This window comes from Cajanus cajan, chromosome 8, assembly GCF_000230855.2.
Source record: "Cajanus cajan strain Asha chromosome 8, NIPB_CcT2T_4, whole genome shotgun sequence".
NCBI lineage: Eukaryota > Viridiplantae > Streptophyta > Magnoliopsida > Fabales > Fabaceae > Cajanus > Cajanus cajan.
Window position 1 is genome coordinate 7,231,108 of NC_138524.1, and position 16,503 is coordinate 7,247,610.

Genomic DNA, 16,503 nt, shown 5'->3' on the forward strand with positions numbered 1-16,503 from the left:
ATATATATATATATATATATATATATATATATATATATATATATTCAATTATTCATTTTGTTAGGTGCATCACATGTTATGAGCTATGCATCAATTCTTTTAAAAGGGAAGACAAAGAAATGGAGTTAGAAGAAACAAATTTAGGGTAGGAAATTAAGAACAACGTACACGGTATCACCGTTACATAAAACCTAATTAGTTGATTTCCTTTCTTTATATTTCTCTAGTTCCTATTTCTGATTTTTTGTCTTGGATAAATTTTTTATTATAAACACTTTTATGAGAAAAAATAATTTTTTTTTATAAATTAAAACTAACTTATAATGAAACACTGTTATTTATTGATATCGCAATAAATTAGATAGAGAATGAAAGGGATAAGAAAAACACAATAAATTAAGACAAAGGATTTACACCATCACTAGGTAACTTTGAAACATCACACCATTCATAAATTACAATGAACATGTTACAAAATCAAACTTGGATTCCTGAACTTGGCTATACCATTGATCAAAGAACACAAATAAGTACCACCGACTCAATAAGGCAATAACTCAAAAGTATATATCGTGAAGTAGATATAACATCATCCTCTAACCTGTAATACAAAAGACAATAATTTAGCTTTAGTCACTAAAATTCTGCGTGTAGTGAGATCACAAGAGACATGCGAGATCTTGACAATGCAAAAACACCTGAGAGCAAGGTTTTCTAAAAGTTTCAACCACAACAATAAGGTTTTTTCAGAGTCGAGAACCATAATGCAACCATAACTATGGATGAATAGAACGCAATTTCCTACAATATTAAAAAAACTATGACCATGTCCATAATTTAAATACCTAACTTAAAGAATGAATAGTTATAAGGTTATCTATTCTCACACTCATATACTTTCATCTAACATATGTATTATATATATAGAGAAATTACTAATATACTTCTACTTATTTTTTAGTTAGAGTATGTTAACAACCAAAATTTTAGGACAAGAAAATCACTCACTTATTTTGATTTGATTAATTTGTATAAAGAATATTATAGTAATTTAATTTAATTTTAAAAGAAAAGAAAACATTTTCTCTTTCTTATTAATTTCATTCTCCAACTCATTTTTTTTATTAATTAATTTTTATTTGTTCAAAGATAGAGAAGGGAAACATCATAAAAGATGAAAGAGAAATGAGTTAGAGAAATATCTATCATTGAAAATAATGACTAAATTTTGTTGAAAATGTATAAGATAAATATTCTCCTCCTAATATAATTTATTTTATATTTGAGACTAGGATTTGATTTCTAAATAATTTGATTAAGAGATATGAATTACAATCACTTGTATCAATCCATGTGTATAACAATATATCTATATATAGACCTTTTTAGAAGACGTTCATCTCCTCTTGCACGTGATCTTCATAGTTGGCTTCGTTTTCTCCTTCGGTTGACTCAAGAGGAGCATCCAACTCAGGAGGTTTCTGGTAACACGTGAATGTTTAATCAAACATGTAAAAAGGACAATATGGAATAGAGGATGAAGGAAAACATAGTATAGCAATAATTAGCTTTATTTATGTTACCGTGCAACGAACTAGGGCCCAATTTACACCCCGAAAGAATGGATGGTTCTTAATTTCGTTTGCTCCCTCTCTTGAACCCAATCTGCTTTTGGGGTCTCTATTCAACAACCGGTACATTAACTGCTTTGCACTAAAACTTACCTGCACCGTGATTTTACATATACATAATGTATTGATTTAAAAAAATCATGCACAAGTAACTTTTGAAATAGAATGGAAAAACCCTTAAAATATTGTATTTCACTGGTTTAGAAATATTTGGAACACTTGGGAGTCTTTAACCTATTACATCTATTTTAGTATAGAACCAAGTTTTCAATAGTTCCATTTTTTGTGATGACAAAAAATGAACTTAAGAAAGTTGGTTTTCCAGCGAGGCAAGATTAAAAATTAATATTTAATTTCAAAATAAATGCGCATGATTAAAAGTCAATTGAATGTGATATATTAATCTAAAATCCCACACGGAGACTATAAATGCAATTTAACATTCGTGATTCATATTTTAATTTTTTTTTACTCTTTCATTCCTTAATTTTCAAGAAAATGCTTCCTTATGCAAGAATATATTGAGTCTCATGTTCCACCAAGAAATATAAAGTTTTACACTTTGGTTACAATAGGAATCTATGTCGCACCAGGTATACAATCTAAGCATCAAATTTGAATATTAAGTTGCGTTTACTATTGCTTAATTAAGTTTGAATAATTTTTTTAGAAGTATAAAGATGGATCTAATGTCACACAGAAGCAATGTGTAAACAACCAATGTAATCACTAGATTATGCAGGAACACAACCTCACCTGTTTATTTTTGGGAAATTTAATGTTCTTGTGGAGAATATTTGTAAATGTTCTTTGTCTAGTCTTTCCCCTGAATGGTGTATACCCATAAAACATTTCATACAGAAGAATTCCTGAAAAAAGTAATGCATGTAGTCAAAATATGTTTTGAAGTTTATCTGTACTAATTAGTCAAGTACCTTTTATGTGAAAGAGACTAATGGATTACATTCCGGCCATTAAATTCAATTAATGGAAAAAAATTTGGGCACATGCCCAAGTCAGAAAAGGGTGGAAAAAGGCAAAGGATTAAGAAAAACTGTGTTATTGTCTGATTTAACCAAGGCAAAAGTTTTCACTGATAGAATCCAAACTTTTTCAATTTTTTTAATCTACAAAAACATAAACATATCCACAACACAGTAAATATACAATGCATTCCTTTTTTTTAAAGTGATTTAGTGTCTAATAGTCTTGATTTATTGTAAGAATTAAAATTACCAAGAGCCCACCAATCCACAGCACTTGTATGGCCTGAACCCGTTATAATTTCCTGCACAAACATTGAACAGTCAATTACAACAACGTGTGAGAAATGGCTACAAAATTCAATGAAGCTTCAATGACATGAATAAAATAATTTGTACGACAACCAGGATTCCACCCCATGCCGCTCAAAAGAAAGAAAAAAATGATCTTTACTCTCCATGTTGGAATAACAATAATGTGTATCTTCTAACAATTCAACTTGGTCTTTCAAATTATAAAGTTAAACACGTTAACTATATCATCCATGTTTCACTAGGAATTTGGTGTCTATAAATGATTTGTTGCTTAAGAAATAATATTGTCTAGAAACAACGAACCGGAGCTATGTACTCTTCTGTGCCCACAAAAGAATTTGATGCTCTCATAGGTTCAGCCATAAATATTGGAGCATGTTGGCTTTTCTGTGCTTTCTTCTTTTCATTTATAGCTGGAACTAGAAGCTGTAAAGTGTGCAATCAGACATGGCTTAGTTTTGTTTCAATGGAGTTAAAAAGTATTACTTCTAAATAAAAACTTCATAATTTTAAGTTCGTGTCTCCAAGATACCTGTGGTTTGCAAGACGTTAAACATGACAAATCAAAATCTGTTAGAGACACGTGTCCACTACTCTGGAGTAATACATTTTCTGGCTTCAAATCCCGATATATTATCCCTGTGAATTCTCACCAAACAATATATTACGATATGTTGTTTGTGTCTTGGTGTACACAAATATTAATTTTAAGTGACAACATTTTATTGCTAGGACAGAATTTCACAATAAGAGAGGATTATATAATGCTAATGAGACATCTTAAAACATTTGATAATTTTGTGAGAAAAATATTTCAGAACATCTATAGATGTTTGTCGCCTAATATATTGATTTTGATAAGAGGTTTGGAAAGATTTCGTCGATTAAACACTTCCCAATTTGAAAAGAAGTTCACGAGTTAAAAAGGTAACAACACTATTTATCGCTATTACCATAATAATAATATTATCGTCATCATGTCATATGTGTGATGAATAGGAACCTACCTTGGTAATGAAGATACTCCAACGCAACAACTACTTCAGCGGCATAAAACCTATTATTATTAAGCACACTATGTCAGAAAGGAAAGTAGAGAAACATAAGTAGTCAACATTGTTAAATAAGTATCTTTTGTTTTTGTTTTTAATATTGAACACTATTTACTAAAGTTGCAGTGAAAAACAGACCACACATAAAGGTTAGCTTGTAACAATCTAAATCCATAAGAAGAACATTGTTGTCTTTTATGTGCATAAGGTGGAGAAGAGGAAACACATGAAATTGTGAAACAATAAGTATCAAAGGTACATGGAGGTGTAAAGGACTCCTACTTATTCATGAATTAATCAAGTTCAACTCGTGAATTATTCATTGTTTGTTTAATTAAATAAACTTATTCAAATTTGAGAGTAGTTTTCATTATTTACATGAGTTGGACCTAAGTTTGATATTAAGAGTTTGTGAATAATTTATTTATATTAATATTTTTTTTTTCTTCCCAAAATGAAAAATATTGTTGTCTCTAAAAAAATGTTAAATTAATTTTGAAGTTTCTATTTTATAATAGTCAATAAGTTATAATTTTTTAATTACTAAATTATGAAAATATAGTTGTCTAAAAAAATTAGTTCCACAGATCACATGTTAAGCGCATTTTTTTTATTAGTAAATAATTGTACCATATTAAGATAATATTAAATACTACGTTGATAAAGTCAAAAAATAATTTAAGAAAAATTTCATAAAAAGTAAAAATAATTAAGTTATAAATAAGCTAAACAAGCCAAAATCAAACTTGATTTTTTTCAACAAGTCAAATTCAAATTTTCAATTAGGTTTGATTAAATAATTAAAATAAGCTTAAGCAATCAAATTTTTCTTCTTACAAATCAAACCCAAATTTCAAGAATTCAACTTAACTCAACTCGTTTTCACTCTCAACGGTAAGATAAATATGTTGTCAACTCAATAAAGGAAATAAATCATGTAAGCAAATTCCAAATAAATGGACAAAATTGCTTTGGTACATAATAAGAGTGAGAGTGGTGAGTATACAAGAAGATAATTTAGCATTATGTGTGAGTATAGTATATACCTCACTGCATCTTCCCTGAGAACCTTAGCTGGTTGTCGGTCAAGAAGAAGGAATAGTTCTCCACCAGAACAATAATCAGTTATCAAACAAACATGTGTCTTGGTCTGCAAATTAATCAAGTTTCGAAGAATTTACAATTTCATTTTATTATAAGTAGTATGTATGTATCGTTTGATATCTAATAAGTTTTTGAATTAAATGAAATAGGAAATAAATGCATAATATATAACAACATTGTAAATATAATGTGTGAAACCATCCTCTATGGAAGCAATGATGTATCTTAAAGAGCTTGTGAGTTCTGACATATTTGCACTTTTTAAGCACATGCTTGAAAAGAGTGGCAACAGGGTGAGTAATCATTAAGATCCTGATGTTCCTCTTCTCTCTAATAAATAATAACTATTGAAAGAAGATGTAAAATATAACTATATTTTAGTTGTTAGTTACTCTTATATTCATCTTGTAGTTATAATTTAGCATGTTAGACAATTGGTAGTTATAATTGTATCTGTATATAAAGAGTTTCTCTAATCAGTGATAGTTTAAGTATCATTTTCATTACTCTATTAAACTATCTTACTTTAAAATGATAGAGTTTCAAACCTGAAAAGAAGCATATAATGCAGGAAGAAAAGGATGGTCTAACATGTCGAGGATCTCTCTTTCTGTGCAAGCTCTATGCACCTGCAAGTGACCCAGTAGGATAAAATTGTTTTAACTAATAAAAAATGAAGTCGATACCTTACAAACTTCCATGTAAAATTTCTAAAACTATTGATGGTAGGAGGTGACAAGAAAAAAGAAAAAAATTTATCAAATAATTATATTATATACCTTGTTACGATTGAGCATAACACCTTTTTCCATAGCCTTCATGGCAAAATATTGACCAGTTTCACATAGCTCCACCAGATAGACACTGAAAGCCAATAAACAATTGATATAATAACATTGCCCATAAGTTTGATTGGAAAAAATAATAAACAAAGAAAAATTTCAGATCACTCAAATCAATGAAAATATTCTAATCAAGGTTTTAAATTTTCAGAAATAGCTAAACTACAGACTAGTTCATATAAGTCTATAATATCTGCCAAAATTCCATTGAAGAAATATTAGACTTACTAGTTTAAAATCACTCGTTACACTAAGAAACATAGACAATTGAACCAATCTAGTAAGTTGGTAATACTTGGAGCGGTGAAATCATTAAAAAAAAAAAAGATCATAAGTTGTTGTTGCAGTTGAATCCACCACGCTGAAAGGGACTGAACATATGATGAAAGTATAGTTTCAGGTTTGACCATTAATTAGGTTCCTTGTATTATGTTTCCAAAGCATCATTGTCATATAGTTACAATTTGTTTCAACTAGCAATTAATTTAAGCCACATGCTACTTGTTTATGCCCATTTCAAATCCTGGGAAGTTGAAAAGAGAATCAAGAAGAAAACCTGCCGGTATCTCCTGATCCCAAAGGTTTAACTGGTCTAAAATGATTCAAGCCTATTTGCTCTCCACTATCTAAAATCTGCAAAACAAATGGTCACATAATCAATTTGCAAAATGCAACTTACATGAGATATTCAGAAAGTGTTTGGGAAAAAAATTCAAAATATAACAACCATATAGATAAAGAAGGATGTTTGATGTCATGTTTACCAATTCAAATCTTCAATACAATGCATAATTAAAAATATCATTTCCAAAAAAATCTAAAAAAATGATAAAAATATTTCTATCCTAGAACGTTATTGTAGAAAAATGAAATTGAAAAAAAAAAAAAATACATGATATTTGATCTTATTGTGAGATTTAAAGAGAAGGGGAGTGGGGGGTCAGATAGTCTAGAAAAGGCAAGACAATAATGGAAGCCAACACAAATGTCAAATGGAACATGTTGCAATGTTGACCACATATGTCAATGTTAGTTGTTTATGGTCATAATTTGTTTAGTCTTTCTTAAGTTTAGTTGGTTAATAGAAATAACAAGAAATACTGGAAAATGGCTTAATTTCAAATACATAACTAATACCTTCTTAATAGCCCTCCAAGCAGCTTCATCCCTTCTATGAGGTTTGGGGTGAACCACTCTTGAATGATTCATCCATAAATCTTCTGGTTTCTGAAGTTAGCCAAAAGATTATGAGAAAAATTGAATGCAAAAGCTTTTCAGAGGATACAAATAACTAAGGGAAATTACCATATTAGCATCTGGAAGTTCTCTCAGTGCATCATCAACATTTTCAGCTGTTTCCTTTACCTGAAGATTGATGTCAAATAAACTCGTTATAACTTGGAAATCACAAAGCATAATAGGGAACTATAAACTTCTATCGACTTTCAAACTAAAAGCCATTATTTGATATATATGATGTCGAAACCCCGAAAATTGAAGATTTCAATATATGTTAAACTAATGAAGCATTTGGATAGAAACCAAACCAATTGTTCTCCCTCTTTTGCAGTATCTTCTGCAATGCCATTGTGAAGAGGCTCCACATGTTGACTACCATCAAGTTGAACTCCAATAAAATATTGTACCTCTCCCTGTTAAACAAAGAAAGAGAAACAAGTTAATCTATGTTTCGATTGGAAGGTTTGGTAAATGAGTTTTGAGTTAACAAAAAAAAAAAAAAAAAAAAGTAATGGCAAGACATTAATACACAACACCTTCACTTCAGAGGACTATCACAAACTATACCTTCTGGTCACGCATAGGTTGCAAATGAAACAAGTTCCAAAACTTTTTACCTGAATAGAGCAGAATAATATTAGCAACCTTATTTGGCTTCAAGTTGTTAAACAATTATTTTCTTGTGAAAACTATGAGAAGGATTCATGATATGAAAACAAGGATATACGTTGAAATATTGAACTTTTTTTCATCTGCTACTACACATACATGTTATTCCTGGAAAACAAATATGGATACTAACATTTTTGTTTCCTTTTAATAAACAAAATATAGCGTAGCATTGGATATCCTGAGAACTTTTTCATACACTACTGTATGAATTATTCATGTAATACCTGCTAAAAATTCAATATGAAAAAAATTAGCTTATTGAACTGGGTCTAATAAGCTTACCACTCTTTGTATAATTAATGAGTTGCACAGTGACATCAGTTTGATTGTCAATAGCCTCTCTAATTTTTCTCACCGTTGCTGGATCAGTTTCAGGTCCTTGCAGAAACCTATATCACCATATAACATGTAAATAAATACCACTTGTTTTGGCATTATACAAACATCTTCCAGATCATTTCCAGGTATATCAATCTTTGGAAGATTTTTGGAGAAAATTATCATTTATCAAGTTTCCTAAAGTTTTTTGTAATTTGCTTTATCGATGTATGTATTTTTAAAATATAAAATAAAAGTGAGTCATTAACGATCTAAAAAATAAAAATAAGTTGTTAACAATATGGATAATTTTTAAGTAGTTGTATTTGTATGAGTAGTTTTTAAGTGATTTTGAAAAGTAGGAAAAATAAAAATATAAAAACTAAATAAAAAAAATGGTGGGAAAAGAAGAGTAGTCGTCTAAGAAGTAATTATAGGGATAATGCAAAATGGAATAATTTCCTTTATTATTGGTATAAATTATGTTTGCAAAAATTAAAGCTTTTTTTTTTTTTTACAGAATTTTTCCATTCATCTTTCGTGGAATCTTCATACTCTAGTAAATGAAGCCTTAGGTAAAGTTAGAAACATCAATTTACAATATAGACAATACTCTATGTAATATCAATTTTAATGGGTAGATATGAACCAAAGTAGTTTGGTATTCTTTTTCATGGTAAGTATACATTAATTTAAAGCATACCTGCAGTTTCTTCCCAAGATTTCTTCACGACTGTACTCTGTAAGCTCTAAGAAGCTATCAGATGCAAAGATCTGGAAAACCAAATAAAACCCAACCCTTTTAAGCTCATATTCAGTACATGAATCCCATATAAAAATTCAGCATTTTTGTTGCATCATAAATGATAATAGTAATAATAATAAAATAGAAAAATCATCTTACAATGGGGTTGTCGGGTAGCCTTGGATCAGTAATGACAAAGTTTTTCTCAATACGTTCAAGAGTGGTAGCAAGATCAAGACCCTTTCTCTTTTCCTTCTTATGTACTTTTCCATCAAAACTATCAGGCCTTTCATCATCATCATCATCACTACTCACAGAGCTGTCCTCAACAATCGCTTCATCATTAAAGCTTCCAAAGTTAGATTGACTTTTCCTGATGAACCTGAAACATAGATTTATAGAAATTAGAAAGACAAAGTTGAAATATAGGATCAAACATAAACTGCATATTATAAAACTTGTAGAACACTTAAAAAACTAGTTAAAAAACACACTAGATGCTCATATCCATCCCTCATGAAAGAAAACTTGTATTTTTAAAAATAGTCCATAAGCTATTTGTTCTTTTGTGTATATAAGTAAAGTAAAAGAGCATGCATACATACCCCATGAAAGAACGACGACGAGAGTTCTTGTGTTTCTTTTCAGGTATCTCAGCGATTCTCTCCATTGAACTTCTGTCTCCCGCATGTGATTTTCGTCTAAAAGAAGCCACACTCTCAGATTTTCTCCTAGATGACTTTTCTGGTTTCTCTTGTGCATCATCACCGGATGCTGACTTTCTGATCAAGGGACGACCTCCTGATTCACTCAGTGCCCGAGGCCTTCTTACAGCCAACACCAACTCAGATACTGAACTATTTGCCTTCTCTTTCTGACGAGCTATATGAGCAATACCCAACCTGTTAGCTTAGTTGTCAAAGTATACTATGCACAACATTCATCATTATTTTTTCTCTATTTTTTTATCCTATCATATCATCCATCACGTCCACCCTTCTCTCTCATCTATTTATATCTTTATCTCCATGTCCATGCATTATTTATGAAGCATATGTGACATAACAACACTTACTTTCAGCATGTAAATTGTGCCTTGTATGGTTTGAAACATGCTTAATGGTTGCCTAGCTATTTCCTTTGTGATAAATCATAGGAATTCTAAGACCATCCGTTGTTTAGTTTTGCTTCTTATCCTCTTCATTAATCGATAATGTTATTGGACTACCGTTGTTATAACTTGGATCAGAACTTATAATTTGTGTGTATACCAATTGAATTGATCTAGATTTAAACTAGTCCTGCCGTCATCTCCATCCACTTCAACTATTATTATAACATTTATTAAAATGTTTGTATGTTGATATTAATTACTGTAAAATAAATTTAAAGGATGCCTATAGCTTGACAATTATTTATTTATAAATATAAAAGTTTATCATGTTACCTTAACTAAATTAAAATATTAGTTTCAAGTTTATGACAGGTAATTTTTTTTTTCCCTTTTAGCTTTTTACCTCTTGTTCAATCGGCTCTTCTTTAAACACCACTCTAGTAGTGAGGTTTTCCTTATACCATAGCAAAGTAATAATATAAAAAAAAGTGATTTTTAAAAACTTTTTTGTACACATTGTTACAGTTCTATCAATTAACTCCTTTCCACAACTACTTAAGATACTAATTTAAAGTTCAATGGTTTAATCATAAAAGATACTAATTCAAAGTTCAATGATTTAATCATAATTGGACCGATACTATGTAATATTTAAATAATACAAAAAATAATATTATATAAATATAATATCATAATTTTATAAAACTAAAATTAAAACAAAAACAACTTTTTATATATTTTTATTTTTAAAATTCATGTAAAAGTCTAAATATAATATTTAATTTTAAATTTTAATAAAATATAGCAATGTATATTAACAATTTTATATTTAGAATAAAAAATTATTAAATTAATATAATATAAAATATAAAATATCATGATATAAAAATTATAAATTAATATAAAAGAATAAATTATATTTTTATAAGAAAATATTAAAAATAATAAATAAAAAAATTATTTTTATTTATAATTTGTATTAATTATATTTATTTATCAAAAAAATCTTTAAAATAAAAAATATATTTTAAAAATCGATTCAACCAGTTTTTTTTTTTTTTATACCGGTTTTGAGCTGATTTATTTAATTTTTTTACACACCAATTTTATGATTCTCTCGAACTATTAAACTAGGAATCGATTGGTCGAACGGCTGATGTAATCCAATTTTGAGAACAACAAATACACCTACAAAGTAACAAAGGTCTAGTCTTTGTTTCACTTATGAGTGTGCTTTTATTGATGAGACAAATTCTTCGCGGCCCACTTGATGTAATATGACTAACTATAGAATAATTTGTTACTTATACACATCTTATTTAATAAATTAAAATGTAATTATTATTATTTTTATTAAAAACAGGGCCAACGGCCCATTAATGTATTTATTTATTAAATTTGTTACATAGCTTGAGGTTACACAGTTATTTAAGTACTAGCATGCGGAATATACATATATATATATATATATTATAATTAAAAATTATAATTAATTAATTAATTATATTATGTTTGAATATATAAATTATATTTTAAATTTATAATAAATAATTTATGTAACAGTACAAAATTATCTTGTTTATTTTAAAATATTAATATTTAATTTATAAACATGTATGATAAATAAAAATTGAATTAAAACCATAAATTCTCTCATAAAAAAAAGGTTTTAAAATCAGTTTGAGTCAAGTTAATTGTTATGTTAAATATATAGGTTAGAATATGTGGGATACATACCATCATATCGAATCAAAGATTCGGGCAATCCATTGGGACGTAGCATCTTCTCCTTCGTCCCCTCTGTATGCTTGCTAACCTCCACTTGCATTCTGCCACCATCTCATTACACACAATATGCTTTTAAGCTAGTGCACAAACAAATACTGATAATATATTTTATTATTGTGTTATTTAGAAGGAAAAAATAAACCCATTGCACTTATTTTCATTTTAGTATGACTTACATGAAATTTATTTAATAATATATGTCCAAAAAAATATGTTGAGAGCATTTTTTTTTGGAATTTAACTTTTTTTTTTTATCAAGTACGAAAATAATTAAAATTATGATCAAATACATTCACATATAGAAGACTTTATAAAATTATAATAAAAAAATTAAAGTATTTTTTGAATTAGTAATTATCTTATAGTTCTGAAATTCTTTCTTTTTTTTTCTTCTAAAAGTGATTGGGGAGACTCAAATCTTGTACGTATCAGACAATGATGCATGCTACCGTTCCATTACATCAAGACCCACGTGCAATTGTAACAAAAAAATGAAAATAAAAAAGAGACACACGTGCAATCAATGCCTCCTTTTGTCTCCTGTTTGTTAATCTCATGCAATCAATGCCAAGTAATGAATAATTCAGTTTGCAGAACAGTGACAAAGATATGGATTTAAGAAGATCTATTTGGCCCAACATAATAAAATATTTGGAAAAAAAAAAAAAAAAAACCTTCTATATATATAACACTAGTATAAACCAACGCAATTTACCCAAATCCTACCATTACAAAACTCATATATTACCTCAATATATACTTATTGTGGCAAATTTCATAAATAAATAAATATATACATATATATATATATATAAAGAGCCCAGATAGTTGAATGGCCCAAACCATGAGACACGAGATAAATAAACAAAAAAAAAATCCATTTGATTAAGAATTAGAATAAATTACAGAAAAATAATAGTAGTTATTAACTTATTATACAGATTGTTAAAAAAAAAAAAAAAAACTCATTACACAAAAACTTTACAAAATATGATGAATCATAATATTTTTTTACTGATTGACTTTAGGCGGATCCTGAGAGTAAATAAATAGGAAGAGAATACGTTTTGAATGAAGAGAATTGAGAAAAGAGAGTTGAGGATGGTGAATATGAGTGTGGAGAGTGAAGTGAAACTGGTCCAACTCTCCCCGACCAAACCAATGAAAAGTCAATTCGTTGTCACTATAATATAAGGTCCGAATAGTTAAAGACATAGAGTAATAAGTACCCGATAAATTTGAGGAGATTGCCATGGTGATCTTTGATAGGGGCAATAGTGAGAAGGTTCCAAAAGGGAGTCCCATCCTTCTTGTAGTTAAGTAACCTTCCGCAATAAGTAGACCCTCTTTCTAAGGCTTCCCTTATCTTTGCCACATCATCCGGATCCGTGTCTGCGCCCTGCATAAACCGACTGCCACACACAAAACAAACACCCTTTACATTTACATTTACATTTACATATTACATGCTCCTTTTCCTTATACTTTACTTACACTTTTTTTTCTTTTTCCGGTTTTTTCAAATATTCAAATATTAAATAAATTATAAAAAAAAATACCAGTTTCTCCCAATGACCTCCTTGGACGTATAACCCGTCATCTTGAAAAACCCGGCACTAGCATACATAATCGGGTAATCGGGTTTGGTAGCATCCGAAACCACGAAAGTTTGTTGAAACGCCGACAACGCCTCCCTCAGGTCCTCCGACACCCGCGGTATTCCGCCGCGCTGCTCCCTTCCCTCGTCGGAAGACTCGCCGGAGCTTCTCACCGAGTTCCCGGAGTCCCTCCGAGACCCCTTCCCGCTCGCCTCCTCCCCGCCGGAGCTCCGCGCCGCCGCCACTCCCTGCGGCCTCCCCGTCTCCGTGTCCGTCTTCAGCACCAGCCCCCACTCCGCGGCGCGCTTCGCCGCGCTCCCGGCCTCCTCCCCCGCCGCCGCAGCCGCCAGAGGCTCCCCGAGCACCGCCGCCAGCGTGGGCGGAGCGGAGTCCTTCAGCGCCATCCATGACGTGGCGGTGACCTCGTCGGAACCGCGCTGCTGCTCCTCCGGCGGGTCCTCGGCGCGTGAGTCTATCCACGTCTTCCACGTGGATTGAGAGCGCAACGGCGACGCCACCGGCTTCTCGGCGGAGTAAGAAGACGATGGGTTGAACACTTCGAGCGAGCCACGTTGGTCTCTTGGAAATGCCTCCATCACTCTCACTCTCTGCTTCCATTCATTCATACACACACACATACATGCAAATTACTTCATATCACTACGTTACTAACAATAAACAATATATGCATAATCATCAACGGATAAGAGATATACCCGTCACCCGTGTTAGGATGATGAGAAAGACCAATTTATACATTAAGGTTTTTTTTTTTTAAAATTGTCATTAACACCATGTATAAAACATTACAAGTCATGTCAAGAATGATTTATGATTGATTAAGAATATTCAACATTTTCCACTGGTAGCAACAAATTCAGTTACTAATTTTTTATGATGGGGTTGAAACTTGAAATAGCATGCATGAAACTGCGTAACCATTATATGCTTAAAAATATATATTTTAAAAAAAGCACAATGAGTGATTACTGATAAAATAATAAATGGCTGGTTTTTCTGTTGAATAGGGTGGGATGAGATTCAGATGAAACAGGTTGATGTGTACTTTGGAACTAACATATGATGTTGTCCGAGTATCTTATCATGATGGTGCAGTGTTAGTAATGGGAATGGCTTGGGCATGTGATACGGGTGGGACTTGTACAGCGAGCCATGAGTTGTGTGGGTATTTTGGTAATTTCGGGTCTGTCCCTTCAGCTAGTTGTGAGCACGTCACATTTTCTTCAGGCTAGTTTTGTTTACTAGTTGAGGGTGGGATATTGAAATGAGTGGTGGAGGTGGATGCAGTGGTTTTACCTCGAGGGACTAGGGGGGACACCAATTAAAGTATGGAAACTGAGACTAAGACAGTGTCTGGGTTTTATGTGTGATTAGTTATGTCAGAACACAAGTGTCCCCTAGGGCCAGAGAAATCCCCAGAGGTGGACACGTGATGATGGGAAAGAAATTAGAATGAAAGGAATTGATGGAAGCTGTGCTGAACGAGGAAGTGTTTCTTGTGGTGGTGTGGAACAGAAATGAATGTTGGAGAACTTTCTTGTCATCAATCGAACAAATGAATCAGAAGAGCATTCTAAACATGCATGATTTGATTTATAACCTGTCAGGATATAAATTGACATAGTACAAGGACAGTTGGGGAATTGTGAGGAAGATTCAGAAGTTAATTCCAGCATGAAAAATCAGTACGTTAAGATGTGTGATTGGAAATATGCCAGTGTAATAGTTACCTCTGGTTGTGCTGTGCTGGATAAGGAATTCTGTGGAGTAGTGGATCTGCTTATTCTTCAACAAATTAGCACACAATATAAACATCGAGAAATGATTTCTAGAAATGGCTTATAATGCAGAAGGAGGACAAGTGGAACAAAAAGATGAAGGGATAATTTGATCATTGTTGTAAAGGTTTGGGTTCCCATTCCTAATGTATGGAAATTTCACATGGGTCATGCCTCTTGCACGTATTCCCATGAGTCTATGCTATGCTATAATGCAACCCTCTTCGCTTTGGAGTCCTAGAACATTTGAGACACACAATTTTACAGTGTTGAGGAGTGTTGTTGCCTCTTCTTAACCAAGGTCTTACCTTCAATGATTTTCTGGTGTCAGTAGGTGATTGACAGTCTGGAAAGTGGGTTGTCAAGCAAGAAAAGCAACAAGAACAGAGAACGTGAACATCATCTAAATCTCCTTAAGCACGTTGATCTCTGCAGGCTGTACCCTCCTTTTGTTCCAAGGACAACACTGTTTGGTTTTCTATGTCTGAGGTTGTGGACTTATAGCCGAGGACAAATGCAAAATCAGACAACCAAAAATGGCGAATATCTACTCACTTTTGGGTCTCGGTAAACATATAGAATATTAATATATACCCACTATCTCGCACAAGGGTAAATCTTGCCTATCGGGAGCGCGTTGAAAGGGCATGGTCACATGGATAAGCTTGAGAAGTGGACACATGAGATCATGTTGGTAGACGCTGGATGATTTCGTGACCACAAATAATCCTCTAGATATTCAGCTAAGTGTATATTTTCCCCTTAATGTGTGGGCTGCAAATGCTGATTGATGTTTACCTTTTTGATGTGGTTGCATGCTGAGTGCTAAAATGATTGAAAGTGAAGTAGTTATTTCATCAACTTGTTCAACTTCGTGATGTGAAGGATCAATGATACCTAGGATAAGTGATCTGCTATCGCTTGAATGCCAACCATTCACAAATTACTCCGAATATTGCATGAACAAAATACTCGAACAAGGCAAAAACAGGAATATATATAATTGAATTTAATTAAGTCAACTGTCTCTTGCTTCTGCTTTTATCCATGATGGTTGGATGAGAAGAGATTTGAGTGAAGTCGTAAATCTAAATGATAGTAACAACTCTTTGATGTATTGAAACAAATTCATTTCAAATTAAGATTTTATTTGGGACTTGGTATTAAAATTTGATTGTGTTATTTATTGTGTCAAAAATGGAAATTATAACTTTGATAGTGTTATTTATCATACTCCAAAATATTAATAATAGAATCTTATTTACACATAAAAAAATAATGTTATAAGTGTTGCGTACTATAT

The 16,503-nt window shown here is 31.4% G+C and overlaps 1 protein-coding gene across 4 annotated transcripts; it reads right to left on the minus strand.

Moving 5' to 3' along the window:
- Positions 1-369: 369 nt before the first annotated feature.
- Positions 370-15,769, minus strand: LOC109798434 (phototropin-1). Of its 4 annotated transcripts, none has more exons than XM_020358712.3 (25): positions 15,509-15,769; positions 15,153-15,198; positions 13,363-14,009; positions 13,033-13,215; positions 11,753-11,844; positions 9,507-9,783; positions 9,061-9,283; positions 8,860-8,930; positions 8,121-8,227; positions 7,734-7,783; positions 7,475-7,579; positions 7,233-7,292; positions 7,065-7,154; positions 6,484-6,560; positions 5,865-5,949; positions 5,634-5,714; positions 5,028-5,131; positions 3,937-3,986; positions 3,462-3,568; positions 3,233-3,355; positions 2,868-2,919; positions 2,388-2,500; positions 1,584-1,724; positions 1,382-1,481; positions 370-601 (listed from the first exon to the last, which is right to left on the minus strand). In XM_020358712.3, the coding sequence occupies exons 3-24, from the start codon at positions 13,995-13,997 to the stop codon at positions 1,386-1,388; spliced, it is 2,922 nt and encodes a 973-aa protein (XP_020214301.1). In that variant the 5' UTR covers positions 13,998-14,009; positions 15,153-15,198; positions 15,509-15,769; the 3' UTR covers positions 370-601; positions 1,382-1,385. The 4 variants fall into 4 exon arrangements, with proteins under 4 accessions (XP_020214301.1, XP_020214300.1, XP_020214299.1 ...); XM_020358711.3 differs by having other exon boundaries at positions 15,153-15,207; XM_020358710.3 differs by lacking the exon at positions 15,153-15,198.
- Between the last annotated feature and the right edge of the window lie 734 nt (positions 15,770-16,503).

Excerpts from the sequence above, each read along its gene's own strand:
- LOC109798434 (XM_020358709.3), bottom strand. The coding sequence starts at position 14,039 with ATGTGTGTGTGTATGAATGAATGGAAGCAGAGAGTGAGAGTGATGGAG. Across the intron at positions 9,784-11,752 it reads ATCTTTGATTCGATATGATG|CTCGTCAGAAAGAGAAGGCA; the intron begins GTATGTATCCCA and ends TTGCTCATATAG. Across the intron at positions 2,501-2,867 it reads TGTGGATTGGTGGGCTCTTG|GAATTCTTCTGTATGAAATG; the intron begins GTAATTTTAATT and ends TACTTTTTTCAG.